Source organism: Talpa occidentalis, unplaced genomic scaffold (genome assembly GCF_014898055.3).
Source record: "Talpa occidentalis isolate TD23 unplaced genomic scaffold, MPIMG_talOcc4v2.1 talOcc4.11, whole genome shotgun sequence".
NCBI classification, from domain to species: Eukaryota; Metazoa; Chordata; class Mammalia; order Eulipotyphla; family Talpidae; genus Talpa; species Talpa occidentalis.
The window spans coordinates 35,985,829-36,003,209 of NW_023601104.1; the positions used below are offsets into that span (position 1 = coordinate 35,985,829).

Consider the following 17,381-nt stretch of genomic DNA (forward strand, 5'->3'; position numbering starts at 1 on the left):
GCTGATTGCAAATCATGAAACTTAAGTTCTAGTCTCACTTATTTCTCTAAATATGTGATGCTGAACAAATCATTTTACCACTATGGTTTCCAGGAATCATGCCTATAGTCCAGTGTGGGAACTGGACTAGATAATTTAGAAATGCCAATATTTACGACTCTAATAAAAAATGCTAAGGTTTCCAGTACTACTTACAGAACAAAAGCATATCTGAAGTATGAACTTAATAAGCTCTCACATAATCTAATATGTAATCATTTTGAAAATGAATAGATCTTAATGAGGTAGAGCAAACCAGATCACATAGACTGTTAGATTGCTTATCTTAGAAAACTGATAAAAGGAATAATTCACAAGGAGAATTCCTGTTTTTTTGAAATCTACAACTAAGTCTTATACAAAATGTATTCTTAGATCAACAGTTATACACATATATTTCATATCACTAAACTTAATCAGAATGACGGGAAATATGTTTTTATCATCCCCTTCATGGTTTATATGATAAACAAAATCCTTGAACTTCTGCACAATCTTTTAAATTAATAGGACCTCAAACTGTTATTTAGTCCAATTGTATTTCATGATACTTAGTAGAAAAATAAATATCAATGATCTCTTACCCATATTTACAAAAGGTTTCTATAAAATCTGTATGGACATCTAAAGCTGAAAGATTCAAAGTCTCAGACTAAGAAAGAAAAAAAAGTTATTTTCATACTTTTTGTGAAATTTAATTTTTTAGCCCTAAGATATAGCCCTTCTTTCATTTAAAGTGATATTCTCCTATAAAAACTGAAAGAACTGGGGCCCCCCTGGTGGTGAAGGGGTTAAGATGCAACCTATGAAGCTATCTGCAGCCACTACAGCACAAGTTCAATCCCTGGCCAGGGAGATATCCACATGGCGCAGCAGACTTCTCCTGACTTGCCTGCTGCTTCCCTCAGCAGTGCCTTTCAGTCCATCTGCCTGTTCTGCTCCCCACTCTGTCTCTGGTGAATCCTCTCACCCCCCACACCTCTGGCCTGTACCCCAGCTCTTGCATGTATAAATATATAAATCTTTAAAAAAAAAAAAACTGAAAGAACTATGTATGAGGATTTAATATAAGTATCTTAAATTTATTGTATTTGTTTTTATGTACCACTTAAAAATGCTTTTCTAATGGCCACCACTAGTTGAGAAAACTTAAAAATAAAAAGACTATGAAGTATTTAAAGTAGTCTCTTAGAAACAAAAAATAGAATGATAAATTCCAGGGATTTGGGGGAAAGGATATGAAGATCTTTTCCTGTTGTTTAATGGGCAACAGAGTTTGTTTCCAGACACACTATGCTTTCTCCCTTAGTAGAGAGAAACCAAAAACTCTGCTATCTGTGCACAGAGATCCAGAGTATAATTATATCCAATTTCAGATAGCTGGTGGAGTTAACAACTAAGGGATTTTTTTTTTACACAAAGAAAATGGCTAATTTGGGTAGCACCCACCGAAATACTTGAGACAGATCAGTTACTGTAATAAAATTCTCCAAGAAGCTTCCCACATATGTAAGAATAAACAAACACTTCACTTACAAGGAAATATTTGTATTGTCCTTTGGCGTGAAGAAAATCTCCCTAGTTGTTCCACTTCTGGAAGAGTCATCAAATTTGTGGCTGTAAGACTGAATGGGCTTGAGGTGTTCTCTTTTTGAGATGCGATTATTGGAGTGTTTAGAGGCTGGATTCACTTGGGTGAACATTTTATCTGTCTTGGGTAATTCCTTTACAGTACTAGATTGGCACAAGCCACCTTTTCTTTCAAAGAACATGGTCACAGGTCGGTCCTTCAGGGGTAGGTGAGTAGAGGAACTGCCTTTGGGAGCAAGAGCTGCATCTTTTATAGTCAATGACTGAGATCCTAGTATACTGGATTCTCCCTTATTGGGTGTATTCAGGATGAGGAGAGAGGACGGTCTTTCTACTCTCTGCTTGGATTGAGGAAAAGATGGTGCCAGGAGAGACTCCCCAATTCTTGATGTTTCACTTGTCTGAAATGCTTTACGTTCCTTCTCTAGAATATCTGTTTGTTGTCGAATCTGTTGCATCATCTCTTTTTCATTCTGTTGCTGCAATTGCTTTTGCCTTTCTTCTTTCTCGGTATTTAGCTTTTCTAACTTCTTAAGCACAGTATTAGAAGAATCAGTATTCAAAGAAGGGACAACTGCATTTTCTCCTGAGAAATGACACTTTCTGGCTTCCCCACTGTTATCCAAACGAAGAGCTGGAAGCCTGACTTCACTTTCCAACACTTTGTTCCTCTGGATACACGTGTCTGGTTGAGAGCTTGTTTTCAGGGGATCTTGTTGAGGAATATAAAAAAAAGTAGGCAGACTATTGGAAATAACGGAGTCTCTTACCTGTGGCTTACAAGTAATAGATTCAGAACTGCAAAGCAGCCTGGCCTTCATAGTCCCATTCTTCAAATAAACTGAGTCAGAGGATGCTCCGTTTTGAGTCAATACAGATTTAGTCTCAGTTGAAGCACTGGGGGCACTGTTCTGTGAATCAAATGTCGGACTGGCAGATACCTCATATGATAAAGGCTGCAAGTCCTCATTATCTAAAATTACGGAGTCTAATTTGCTCTTTTGACTTTCCTCACAGCTCAGAAGTTCTAAGCTTCCTTGAGAGCTTTCACTATCAGGTGTACCCTGGAGAGACTGAAGGCCCTCAGGTATCAGTTCCGTGGACCATCTACGTTCCTCTGAAGGAGATACTCCACCAAGAGAACGGACTTTCAGCAATTCTAAGCTAAATATAGCTTGTTCTAGTTCTCTCATTCTCCGACTTTCTCTTTTGGCTCGACCTACTTTCTTCTGGTGGAGATCCTCCAAGGACTTAGGCCTTTCTCTTACAATCACATCTTCCTCCAAGTCTATGCCACTCTGGCTTCTTGTTCTCTCCTGTCGCTTGTTTGGGGAATCCTTCAAACCATCCAATGAACTTTCATGGCTGATTCGATTACTCTCTATCACAGTTTTACATTCCTCTATGGCTTGTACTCTGTTGTCAAAGGAACAATCCTCCCATTCCGAAGGGTCTGAACCCTGAATTTCCAGAGGTCCATATGACTCAAAATCCATTAACCCAGGTTCTAGTTTTATTTCTCTCACTCTTTGTTCTTTTAAAGCTTTAAATCTATATAAAAACAGGGGGGAAATGGTTATAGATACCTCTTGGTTATCACTGGAGAGATTACAGATAAGAAATAAATGAAAGTCCCCAAATTTTCTTTTTATACAGTATCTAAGTATTTCTTTAACAGGTATATATTTCTCCAATTTTCATGAATAAGATTATTTTTATTAAGTGTACTATTCCTAATTGGCATTGTTGTCTAAAAATAAAATGACTCAGAAATAAAACTCTCATTTTAATAATAGCCATATTTTAAAATAAACCCTAAAAATGAAACTAAAGTTTCTGAAGTTAAAAACAGTTAATAATGCCTCATTTTAAATATCCAACCCAATGTAAAGGTTTAACTTTTAGTCGTTACAACCACAGATCATATAGGCTTTCAACTCAATTTAATTCAATAAACATACACTTAGTTTCTATTATAGACCACAAAGTGTGGGTTAAAACTGCTACATGTCTCAGTCTAGTAAAGACTAATTGCACATAAACAATTCTAATTCAAGTTTGGCAAGTATTAGAGATAAACAAGATACCTGGTAAGAGTGAAGGAGTAATTATTATAGCAACAGAAATTACCTTCGTCTTGCTCTGAATCCTCTACATGTTGATTGCAAAAAGATAATTTTGCTCCTTAGTTCTTGGTACTTCTTATTTTCCCTGTAGCCTTTCCATCTTGTCTGAATGCAGAGGGCAGCCAAGTGCCTCCGCCTATAGTGCTCCCTCCATCTCTGCTGGATGATGATGGCTGCAGTCCTGAGTTCCAAGTACCGTTGCCTCTCTAAGTATGCACGCCACGAAGCCTGGAGGAGAGAGGCAGCCCTAGCTATAACCAAAGCATCTTTCTGCACAGTTTCATCTCTGGCTTGCTTCTGATTTAGGTACTTCCTCCAGAATCGCTGTAGAGAAGACAAAACAATAGAATCAATAGGCATATCATGTAACATATTTTTCAAGAAAAAGAAAAAATAAATTTCTTATGTCATAATTAGAAAAAGTAGCTAAGTACATAAATTCGTGTCACTAAAATAATATTTCCCAGATATGCTTGACTAAAACAAATATATTAGATAATATAACCTCAATAAAAAGTTAAATATAAAATGAAAAATAATTTAAGATTTTATGTTTTTATTTCCTACAAATTAATTTTTAACAAATTATATTCTCATGCTACAATCTATCAATGTTAATGGCTTTAAAGTTAACATGTACACATTTCAAAGATGAAGTTACTAAAGATTTCCTGTATAAATAGAAAAGGTTGTATGGAGAAAAGCTATAGTATAAATCACTGAAAGAGAAAATAAAATAGATGTATGTGAAAAAATATTCCTATCAACCAAGGTGAGTACATAATAATAATAAATTATGTGTTAAAGAAACTATCAAAATAGGGCCTTCCTGGTAGTGCAGCGGTTGAGCGCTGGTCTGCGAAGCTGAGAGCAGCCTCTGCAATGCCAGTTCGCATCCTGGCCGCCAGCAAGGGTCCCACATGGTATGACAGACCTCTCTGCGTGCCCGCCTGCTCCCCTCAGCAGTATATTTCATCAGTCTGCCTGTTCTGTTCCACATGGCGCAACAGACCTCTCCTGCTGTGCCCGCTGCTCCCCTCAGCAATCTATTTTGTCAGTCTGCCTGTTCTGTTCCCTGCTCTGGCTCTGGTGAATTCTCTCACCCTCCCGCACTTCAGACTGTACCCAGTGCTTATATAAATAAATAAAAAAAAAAAAAAGAAAGAAACAAAACAAGAAAGGTACAGTCTTAAAAAAAAAGAAACTAGGGCCTCCCCTGGTGGCGCAGCGGTTGAGCACTGGGCTGCGAAGCTGCCTGCAGCCTCTTCAGCGCCGGTTCGATCCCTGGCCGCCGGGGAGGGTCCCACATGGTGCGCAGACCTCTCCTGTCGCCTGCTGCTCCCCTCAGCAGTGTATTTCATCGGTCTGCCTGTTCTGTTCCCCGCTCTGGCTCTGGTGAATCCTCTCACCCTCCCGCGCTTCTGACTGTACCCAGTGCTTGTATAAATAAATAAATAAATCTTTAAAAAAAAAAAAAAAGAAACTATCAAATAAAAATGTCTACAAAAATTAAGAAATAAAACTCCTTTGCCCCAACTCATACTCCATAAGAAAAACACTATAAGCTTAATTTATATTAAATTTTGTCCATATTTACTAACAATCTTTTATTAAATGTCAGGTATTCTGTTGGTGCTAAGAACATTTCAAAAATGAGTTGTACACAATCTCACCTCCACAGAAAATTTCTTTCATATTTAAATGTTTCAAAGTAATACAGTTTTGTTACCAACCCAAAGAACAAATAAATTAGCCAATCTAATACAAAGAAACCTTTTATTCCTACCTGGATAATAATGGATGCTTGTCTCAGATGGAGGAAATGTTGCCTACACAGCAAGACTCTGAACCACCGCTGCAACAATATGATTCTGCGGAGCACCTCTTGGTGAAGGAGATCTTGCAGGTGCTGTCGTTCCTGCTCCTTTAGAAAGACCTATCAGAAGAAAGAAGGATGAGAAATGCAGCATAAGAAGAAATCTGTAACATGAGAAAAATAATTCATGTATCATCCTTCCTATGGTTTTAGAGAGTAACAAATATAATGGGAGAATTGTAAAACCAATACTAACAAACATTTCTACCAATTTATTCGAAGAAGTCATTTTCAAATTAGAAAGAAGACAAGAGACACCAAAATACAAGAAGGGAAATGGGAATGTGAGCATGAGTGTAAAAATTCCAGTGCCAGAGACTGTGATACATTATTTTCTCAGAAAATTTACTTCTGTCATGAGCCAAAGTACTACTGGTAATATGTCATATTTTATAAGGGATTTAGGGTGCGGGGGAAAGGTGAAAATCATAGACTTTGAAGTTTGGTCACCACAGAAATAAACCAATAGCAACAGTCTTTGTGAAACCCAGCATGCATCAAAGGCTTCTTACTGCCCCCAAAGCTATAATCAGTTTAATTATTTACTCTATGATTCCATATATTAATCTTTAGGGACTTACAGAGATACAAACATAATCTACCTCATCCCTTTGGAAACAGGATGTGCCCTCACCTTTAGACACTAAAATATGTATATATTTGAAGCATAAAATGTGATGTTTTGATGAAATGTGAAATGATTATCATAATCAAACTAATCCGTTTGTCCATCACTCCATTTTTGTTAAAAAAAAAAAAAAAAAAGCTATTAGATAGATATGAGATAGCCAAAGAGGAAAACTGTAAACTAATAAGGGCAAGAGACAAAGTATCCCACCTGAACAAAACGAGGCATTGGAAATAATAACCAAAGCATACATATGGAACAATGAAATAATTCACAATGTGGAGGTTCTTAATAAAGAGAAAGATGTTTGAATTTAATGAGATTATCAGGGATTATTAATGAGTAGGCAGACAATAGAAATAAGTATATTAAGATGATTTTGATATTATGGGTAGAGTGAATTAAATGGAATGACAAAGAGACTAGAATCAGATGAGCAAGTTTTTTTCTGTAAGAGAAATGTGAGAGACAAAAAAATAGAACTAAAATGACAGCACTGAGAATGGAGAAAATCATTTGTAAGGAAAAATAAGAAACAGAATATTATAAAAGAGCTAAAGTGAAAACTATGCCAAAGGTTTCTAGCCTAAGAAAGTGGAAGAAGGGAGACAGAAAAAGAAAGCAGCTGGTAAATGAATGATAGTGGGGACTTTAGATAAGGTTACTTTGGAAAGTTGAGCTAAAGATTTTAGTAGGATATATAAGGACAAATGGTTTTTAGGTAGTTAAAATTATAGTCACAACTATAGCGTTGTCCAGTTCTTCAATTAACATTGACTGTATTATTACTTAAAAAATCTGACCTAGCACTATGAAGCAATCCGCATCTACTGCAGCACAAGTTCGATCCCTGGCCAGGGAGGTGACCCACATGGCACAGCAGACCTCTCCTGCCTCACCTGCTGCTCCCCTCAGAAGTATATTTCATTATATCTGCCTGTTTTGCTCCCCACTCTGTCTATAGTGAATCCTCTCACCTCCACACCTCTAGCCTGCATTCCAGTTCCTGTATGCATAAGTAAATAAATCTTTAAAAAAAAATTTTTGGCTTAATCAATATCCTATATTTGGTATACTACCCTTTTTTTTAGAACAATTTAAAACATTTAATGTCCAGCTGTTATTTTTTAATTTATTTATATATTTTTACATTCATCGTTCATTTTTGTACAATGTTTGCTTTCTCCTCTCAGGTGTTGTCCCCATAAAATCACCACCACCAAGATACCCATGAACCATCACCATAGACTCTTATGCTCTTCCCTCCCATTTTGATCCCTTTCCTTCCCCTTCCCCTTCCCCTGCTGAATGTCTCCCACTCATAGTTCAACTACTAGTTTTGTCTTTTTTTTTTCCTGATCCCTTGTATGTTTTCCCTATGTTCCTCCTATAAGTGAAACCATCTGATATTTTTCTTTTTCCTTCTGACTTATTTCACTAAGCATAATCCCTTCTAGCTCCATAGAAGTTGCTGCAAACGGCATGAGTTTATCTTTTTTGATTGTTGAGTAGTATTCCATTGCACATATATACCACATCTTCCTGATCTAGTCATCTGTTTTTGCGCATTTAGGTTGTTTCCAGATTTTGGCTATTGTAAACACTGCTGCAATGAACATAGGAATGCAAGTGTCTTTTTGAATTGTATTTGTGTCCTTTGGGTAGATTCCTAGAAGTGGAATTGCTGGGGCATATGATAAATCCAGCAATGTAAGTGGGTTCTTTTTTCTCCACATCCTTAACAGCATTTGTTGTTGTTAATTTTTTTAATGTGGACCATTCTTACTGGTATGAGGTGCTATCTCACTGTGGTTTTGATTTTCAATTCCCTGATTGTACGTAATGTTGAGCATTTTTTCACATGCCTGTTGGCCATCTGCATTTCCTCTATGGGAAAGTGTCTTTTTAGCTCTTCTGGCACTTTTTGACTGGATTCTTTATTTTGTTTTGTTGAGTTACATAAGTTCTTTGTAGATATCAGTCCCTTATTGATTTTGTGGAGTGCAAATATTTTCTCCAATCTGTGGATTGTCTCTTCATCTTGGTTATTGTCTCTTTTGTTGTATAGAAGCTTTTCAGTTTGATGTAGTTCTAGCTGTTTATCTTTTCCTTCATTTTCTTTGGTTTGAGGGATGAGTCTTTAAAGATGTTTCTGATATATATGTCATGTAGTGTTTTGCCTATGTTTTCTTCTATGTATTGTATGGGTTCAGGTCTTATATTCAGGTCTTTTATCCATTTTTAGTTGATCTTTGTGTATGGCGTGAAGTAGAGATCTACTTCCATTCTTTTGCATGTAGCAGTCCAGTTTTCTCAGGACCATATATTGAAGAGACTGTCCTTGTTCCTACACTACCATTTTTTTTAATCAACATTCCCATAGGCAAAGGTCATTGCTATTATTTAAATATAAAAATGCAATCAATTTTGACATTATATTTACCATGGATTTTCCAACTTGATAATTATCTGGGTTAAGATTTATTTTCCTGAAGAAATCCTGAATGTTAAATTTGGATGGACTAATATTGCAGGGAAGAAGTACATGGAAGTGACTCACAAAATTCTGAAAAATGAAAAAAAAAGTTGTAAAATTACAATAGAATTATATGTAAACAAGGTCTAATACAAGTTCATTGTTTTTTAATTGATCCTTTATTAAAATTCTTTTTTAAAGGTGAACCCAAGGAAGTACTTGTTAATTTAAAATATAACAAAAGGTTACTTTAGAAAATGTTGGGTGGGAGAGAAGATAGTTGTACATATTTTGTTATGTAGAACTTTGGAAAAGAATGGTATAAGCTAATTATTCCTTTGACAAAGTGATGGTAAAGATCAAAGAATAAGTTATTTAATAAGAATCTGAAATTTTTAGCTGAAAAATAAACAAAGGTGGCTGCCATTATAGGGTACACTGAGAATGAAACTTTTCATCCCAGTAATACCAAAGGCTTTCTCAGTTGCAGGAAAACTTCAATATATTTTCTATATAGAAACAAACAGGAAAACAAACAAACAAATAGTAGTCGAAGGGTATAGCTATAAGCCTTGTGGGTTTCTTAGAAATCTTTCTAAAACTTTGTATTACTAATGTAATTCTTTTGAATTACATTGGAATGTAATTCAAATCTAATGTAATTCTTTTGAAACTAAATAATTCTGATTGAACTATTTCAATTACTGGTGTAATCAGTGTGAAGAACTGCTATATTATGACTAAACTTAGGATTAGCAAACATTCAGATCAAATGAGAAAAGCCAAGTACTAGATTCTATTACAAGACAAGCTTAATGAAATTGTTATTTAAATGAAGTGAGTATTCTCTATTCCTATTCAATTCTATTGGGTTGTCAGAAAAGTCATGATGCATTTTTACTTGAAAACATAGAAAAAATACGCCATGATTTTTCTGACAACCCCAAATAGACAAAAGATGAAATGGAAGAGAGGAATTAAGGAAAATAAATAAGTGATCTCCAAAAAGAAAAACTAAGCAAAAAACAATTTACTGGATGTGAATATATATTAAAATATCATTATAAAAATACAACCTGGAAAGAATATTTGCAGCTATATCCTGATTGGCGGATTCGAACTGTCTCCAGCATTCCAGTGTACCGAAGCTGTCTAAGTACCAAGGCATCATTGAACCGTAATGGCAGCTAAAATATAGCAGTGGGGAGAAAAAGATGAACCCATAAGAACAGATCTCCAAATTAAAATTTGTCTTAGCAGTCTGGATAACTTATGAATATCTAGATATTCACTGGGGGTTGTCCAGTAAGCTATTACAGAGGAGATAGAACAATTTTATCTCCCCAGCTGGCAGCTTTGGTAAAGTTCTGACTGCCTGACCCAAGGCAAAAGAGCGAAACCAAGCTTTTGGGCTTCTCTAGTTTTAGAAGGAGAGGACCTTGCAAGCTCAAATTGAATCTAGTTGCTCACAGAAATGGCTACATGTTTATAATATAGTTGCTGTAAAATCTGTAACAAGATTAACCTATTTATAAAGTCAGTCTATTTTTTTTTAATTATCATTCTACATATAATCTCACTAAGAAACCATATATGCAATTCCATATTTCAAGTAAAAATGCAATTGCCTTTAACTGAGAGCTGATAAATTCTTCTCAGGACTAGTACAGTTTAAGAGTACTTTATTTTCCTAAGTAGATTTTGCTGATGATACCAGTATGAAACACTGAAAAACAAAAAATCCCCACAGTCCCTGAGAGTTGTTCTCTTTGTATAGGGAAGAACAAGGAAAAGGGTAGTGGCAGATACACTTTTAGACATTCAAAATATTTCCCTGTTCTCTAAATACTATTTTCAACGATGCCCTAAGACATATTTTACTGAAGGAAAAAAAGTCAAATGGGCAATTTTTGTTAAATAATATAGGTTCACACTTACTTAGTATTCATTCTGTACCCTGAAATACTTTATGAATTAAACTCTTTGTATATCAATGTCTCAATTAATAATAGGAACTAAACCTATACTTAACTGTAAATAAAATAGTTTCTTTTTATTTCTAAAAGAATATTTATTAAGTATGGGCTAGAAACATTCTAACTTTAAAGGTACTGACTCATATACTCACTAAACACTTTGCGGTTGCCTCTGTAATTGCAGTGTATTGTTACACATATGAAAATATCAAATAGAGAGATGGAGACAAATGAATTAACATATTCAGCATAATTCCTACTACATTTTATCTATACTGGAACTACTTTTTCCTATGATAAACATAAAGATGACATTGTTTAACACTAATCAGGTATATTTTGCAAAACTCTAATTAGGAAACAGAAATGAATCAAGAATGTCCACAGAATCTCCCCTATTTTACAAGAATCTCTAAACATGAAAATGCCAAACAAGTTCTTTAAGTTCTTAAAGCTTATATCCAAATAAGAAAGATTAATCTTAAGGTTGAAAAAATTTGCATAAAACACTTCCTCTATGATATGACCAAGAGATATTTGCCTCTCAAATTCCAGAAGGATTAAATATGCCCACATTAAATGCCTCACAGGTTAATAACTACATAGGTTAAAAGGAAATGCATAGAAAATATAACACGCTTTGCTGCAAAGATTACAGATAGCTCCTCCCTTCACTTACAATCCATAGAAAGAATTTAAAGCTTTATTTACAAAAAGTTGATGAAGAAATTCTTATTTACCTTTTCAGCATTAGAACGAATACATTTTACAAAATATGGTTCTGCTTGACCAAGTGTCTCCATCAACTGGCTTAATGAGGCCTGTGATTTAAAGGAAGATACATTGTCATGTTATACCATTCCAAACTGGCAAATGAGTGATTTATAAATATACACAATAATGTTGACAAAATATGATAAATTAGTGGTATATGGAAATAGGTTTGTTTCTGAAAAGCAAATTTTATATATTCCCATACAGATTACATTAGGTAATTAAGGACAAGACAGTTTAATCTTAATGCTGATAGCTTGGCAACAGTAAATACTACAGGTATATTTCAGATAGATGTATCAATAGATGCATTTCAGATACAATTTAAGCCTAGAATAATTTTTATTCTTTATATTCATGAAACAATAATTTTATCCAAACTCACTGATTCCTAGAGTAAATTTAATTCAGCAATTTGTACCTTATTTTTTCCAGGTTAGTCTAGATAGAAGTTTATCAACTTTTGTATTTTTACAAAGAGCCAGCTTTTTGAACTCACTGAATTTTCTCTATTTTTTTTTTTTTTTTTTTTCAGTCTCAGTGATTTTGTTAGGGGGAAAAGGATGTCCTAAGCTAATTCCATACAGGCTTTGTGGACTCCACCCTCAGTCCAGACCAAAGCTATCAGGACATTGGGAAAGACAAATCTCATCACCACCAAAGGGAAGGTTGCTGGAACCTGAGGGTGGAGTTAAGCAGCCAGGTTTGGTATAAAACCAGACATGTGGGTCTTGCGGGAGCTTTTTGGCTTCACAGCTCTAGGCTCGCTGCCAGCTCTCAGAGTACCATTGGGTTTCCAGGTCGGCAGAATGGGTAGGACGTATTTAAGACTTTATTTCCCTATTTTTTCCCTAAATTGTACATTTCCTCATTTCCCCTTCCCTTGTAAATAAACCTTTTATTAACGTTTTGTGTGTGCCTGCAGTGGAGTATTAATAAGACCCTTTTAAGCGCGCGGGTGAGGACCCACAGCCAGGTAACCCATTTTATATCGGGGTTGCTCCGTAACACTTAGAGTCCTATAACACCCTCAGTTCCCAGCAATCCTCCCTTCAGTAGTGATGACATTATCGGATTTGGAGTCCTTGGTGTCTTGGATCTCTTTGGTCTGGGGTGAGGGCTAGGGTCAAAAAAACCTGTTTGTGGAGTTTATTCAGGATATCCTTACCCCCTAACAAGTGTGTGAACAGTGACTCTATCTGGGCAGTAAGATTTAAAGGCAGATTCTGTTTGCATTATCAGTTTTGTCTCTGTTTGTATTATCAATTCTCTTTGCCTTTTTCCTAACACTGAAAACAATGAATTACTCTTTAGGGGCCTGTGACACAAGGGATTAAACATTGGCACTGTGAAGCACTCCACAGCTACTGCAGCATGAGTTCTATCCCTAGCCTGGGAGGTGACCCACATGGCGCAGCAGACCTCCAGCCTGCTGTTCCCCTCAGCAGTGTATTTCAGTAGATGTGCCTGTTCTGCTCTCCACTCTGTCTCTGGTGAGTCCTCTCACCTCCCCCTCTACCCCCATACCACTGGCCTACACCCCAGCTCTTGCATGCATAAATGAATAGATCTTTTTTTTTTAAAAAAAAGAAAACAATGAATTACTCTTAGGGATAGCCACTTTTCAGAGATACAAAGATAAAAAAAAAAAAGCTTACTTTTTTCCATCTTTGGTACTTTTCTCCAAAAAAACGAGTCAAGCACGACTTTTTAGTAACATGAATCATTTCCCTTTCAGGTATTTTATCAATCAATTTGACCTTTCAATGAAGATCATAACAAAACACATTCCTCTCTGTTGTAAGTAAAATAGGAAATAACCTGAAACTGGGCACTGATGCTGGGAGGTTTCTTCTTCTTGTGCAAATGAAGAAGAGACTTGGTAATGCGATCCTGTAGGGTCAGTCTTGTCAGGTGCTTTAAAGAATTTACCTCTAGCAAGTTCTGAAAAGAAGGGGGTGGGGAAAGTCAATTCTTCACATTAAAAATAATAGGAAAAACAAAATTATACCAGTCATTATTTTTTTTAATCTATAATGACGGTGCTAAATATGGAAGACTGATATTCAACATCCTTTCTAGCCTCCTGCTTTCCTGTAGAAACACTCCAGTTAAAAAGAAAATTACATTTCAAAAACTCTCCTGCAACTTGAGTACTAGATGCAATTAAGGTTCACCAACTGAATTTCCACACCTGTCTGGGAAGGTATAACTAAGACAGAGGCTTTGAAAATAGCTTCTGTTTCTGCTAGCAAGTATGACCATTAAGTCCACTAGTTGCCTATGACCCTAATGTCCACGCACTACTTATGAAAGTGCTGAGAGGGAGAGTACAGGACATCTATATTGTCACTATAACTCTAGTTAAGTGTGCTTTAGCTCTAGATCTAATAATAGCTTCTTCCTGATTTCTACTTTTCTCATTATATTGGAAGCCAATTCTGCACTGGTATTTTAATACTCTGAAACTCTAATAAAGCTTCTAATGATTTTGTAAGCATCTAACTCTTTGATTACATCCCTTTCTAATTAATGTAATTTATTGTTATCTGTAACTGAATCCTGACTAAGAGAGACAATAAATTCAATTTGATCCAATCCCAAAGTTATAGCAGGCATGCAGGGAACACATACAGAGAAAATAAAATCAAGCCTCATCCCAAGGTACTAATTTTTACCTTAATAAGGAAACAGGAGTTATATACATATATATATATATATATATATATATAACAATTAAAGAATATAAATTAGGGTATTAAAAGTGGGAATTTCAATAGCCAATCACAATTTTTAAAATAGTACCATATTTATGGCAGTAAGTTTGTCAATGAAAGGAATGTGTATACAGACATACTATATAATGTTACTCAAAAAGCAGTAAAAATTTTATTGTAAACACAGGATTAAGAAGTAAACGAATTTAAAAGTCCAAAATTGAGTTTGACAGCATAAATATTAAAAAATAAAACCACTTACATGGCAAAAAGTACAATACTTTGTACAGTATTTTGAAAATGCAACTAGGAAAAAAATGTTTCCAAGATTTATTATCTGTATATAAAAAAAATTTTGAAAAATCTTAAAAGACACATCCCTCAATAAAAACTGACCAAAGACCCTCAAAGGCAATTCTCAGAGTATAAAAGACAACATAAGGACAATCATTCAATCTCACTTGTAAGCAAAGAAATGTATTTTTTCTTCTAAAGATTTCAAACATAAGCATATCAGATTATCAAACATAGTAAAGACTGGTATTCAGGATGTGGACAAATAGAAATACGTATGTGTGCACTGTTTTTTTTTTTAATTTTTATTATAAATTTTATTTTTATATTCCCCATATAATTGCGACCCCCTTATTTTGACCCCAATCCCTCCCCTCCCCTCCCCCCACCCTCCATAGAGTATCTCTGGTTCATAGTTGTTTGTTGATTTTGATTTTTACTTTCTTATAGTTATTCTTTTTTCTGGTCCCTTATTTAAGTTTTCTAGATTCCTGCTATGAGTGAGACCATCCAGTATTTTTCTTTTTCTTTCTGGCTTATTTCGCTGAGCATGAGCCCTTCCAGCGCCATTCATGTTGCTGCAAATTGCATGTGTTTATCTTTTTGAATGCTGAGTAATATTCCATGGTGTATATGTACATCTTCTTGATCCAGTCATCTATTTTTGGGCATTTGGGTTGTTTGCACTGTTATTTAAATGCAAATCAGTATAACCTATCAGATAAGCAATTTCACATCTATGTATTTATTTAGATAAATTATCAAACAAGATCTGAATGTTGTTCCTGACACTGTACATCAAAGAATACTGGAAACTTACAAACTGGAATGCAATTATTTGGAATTCTTCCACACAATTGAATACCATATATCTCATAAAAATACAGAAAAATAAATGCAAATACCAGAAAAGCCACACAAATAATATTTATGTAAAATGGTGCATGCTTGTGTTGATTTTTAAATGATTTTTACTTTACTAGTATTTTTGAATTTTCACAAGAAGATTCGGTACATATACAGAAAAAAATAATTTCACAAACTGGTCAAGACTTACTTAGAAGAATTTTATAAGTTATCCATAAGCAAAAGCAAATCAACACTGAAACCTAAAGTGAGCCACCATCCTTACGTTAAATAATGTGCATCATAACAGGCAACTGACATCATTTAAAATACTTCTGAGAAAAAGACATTGGAAATGTTTTTTGTTTTATAAACCACATCTAAAGTGGTGGTAAAATTAACTACTAAATGTCACTGTGTGAAAAAGCATCATATGGACTGTGGAAAATACAGATAGTATATGAAAAAGTCCTTCCTTCAAGGAATTTAACTGGAAAGTAGGGGGGGAAGCACATTCATTCTTACCTCGAAGTCTTTCCAATTATTTTCATTTACTTGGAATATTCTGTAGCCAGATTTTCCATGATTTATTTTTCTTGGCATTATTATTATTTTGTAGCTCAAATACCCAAACTATCTCACAGAGTACTTTCTCAGATAACACAAAGTAGCCCACTTGTAAGTCAACATGTAAACTCATTTTCTTCATTGCACATAATATCTAAATTAACTTTTCATTTATTTGCTTACTTGCTATTGTTTTTTTCTTCTCTGGAAGATAAGCTACAAGAGAGTGAAGACTAAAAACATTGTCCCTGCAGTGTCTGGTATACTGTATACTATACAATCATCCAAAGCTAGATAAAGAAGAAACAGAACACCTAAAAAGACCGTTTACAAGCAGTGAAATTGAAACAGTAATTAATACCCTCCCCAAAAACAAAAGCCCAGGACCAGATGGCTTCACAAATGAATTCTACCAAATGTTCAGAAATGAACTAGTGCCTATCCTACACAAAACACTTTGAAAAAAATTGAGAAAGAGTGAATACTACCAAATATGTTTTAACCTTATACACTAACACCAAAACCAAACAAAGACAACACAAAGAAAGAAAACTACAAGCCAATCTCCCTAGTGAACATGGATGCAAAAATCCTAGCCATCAGAATCCAACAATGCATCAGAAGGATAATACATCATCACTAAGTAGGATTTATTTCAGGGGCACAAGGATGGTTCAACATCAGAAAATCAATTAATATAATACAACACATCAACAAAAAGAAAAATAAAAACCATACGATCATATCAATAGATGCTGAGAAAGCATTTGACAAAGGTCAACATCCATTTATGATGAAGGTCTTCAAAATTCTCAGGATAGAATGAACATACCTTAACATAATAAAGGCCATATATGACAAACACATTGCCAATATTATTCTGAATGGTGAAAAGCTGAAATTGTTTCCCTTAAGATCAAGAACAAAGATGTCCAGTCTCACCACTGCTTTTCAATGTAGTATTGGAAGTCCTAGCCAGAGCATTAAGACATGAGAAAAAAGACATACAAGGAATCAAGGAGGGAAGGCTACTTTGTGTTATCTGAGAAAGGGCTACTTTGTGTTATCTGAGAAAGCACTTTATGAGATAGTTTGGGTATTTGAGCTACAATAATGCTAAAATAGTGAAGTAAAACTATCACTATTTGCAGACAATATGATAATATACACAAAGAACCCTAAAAACTCCACAGAAAAACTAATCAAAATAATCAACCATTTAGTAAAGTAGCAGGATACAAAATCAACACACAAAAATCAGCAGCCTTTCTATATGCAAACAATCAATCTGAAGAAGAAATCAAGAAAACCATAACTTTTATAACTGAAACAAAGAAATCAAATACCTGGTAAAAAACCTAACGAAAGAGGTGAAGGACATATACAAAGAAAATTATAAAACATTGCTCAAATAAATAGAAGACACAAAGAAATGGAAGAACATCCCCTGCTCATGGATTCTAAGAATCAAC

The 17,381-nt window shown here is 34.9% G+C and overlaps 1 protein-coding gene across 11 annotated transcripts in view; it reads right to left on the reverse strand.

Moving 5' to 3' along the window:
* MYO9A (myosin IXA) overlaps window positions 1-17,381 on the reverse strand; it is a 191,763-nt gene that overhangs the window by 57,089 nt on the left and 117,293 nt on the right. For all 11 annotated transcript variants that reach the window (XM_054688553.1, XM_054688550.1, XM_037502853.1 and 8 more), the window contains 7 exons: window positions 13,307-13,429; window positions 11,452-11,532; window positions 9,812-9,922; window positions 8,703-8,825; window positions 5,542-5,691; window positions 3,760-4,079; window positions 1,576-3,180 (listed from right to left, as the gene is read on the reverse strand). In XM_054688553.1, the coding sequence (XP_054544528.1) occupies window positions 1,576-3,180; window positions 3,760-4,079; window positions 5,542-5,691; window positions 8,703-8,825; window positions 9,812-9,922; window positions 11,452-11,532; window positions 13,307-13,429 (2,513 nt within the window). The remainder of the gene's footprint in view (window positions 1-1,575; window positions 3,181-3,759; window positions 4,080-5,541; window positions 5,692-8,702; window positions 8,826-9,811; window positions 9,923-11,451; window positions 11,533-13,306; window positions 13,430-17,381) is intronic.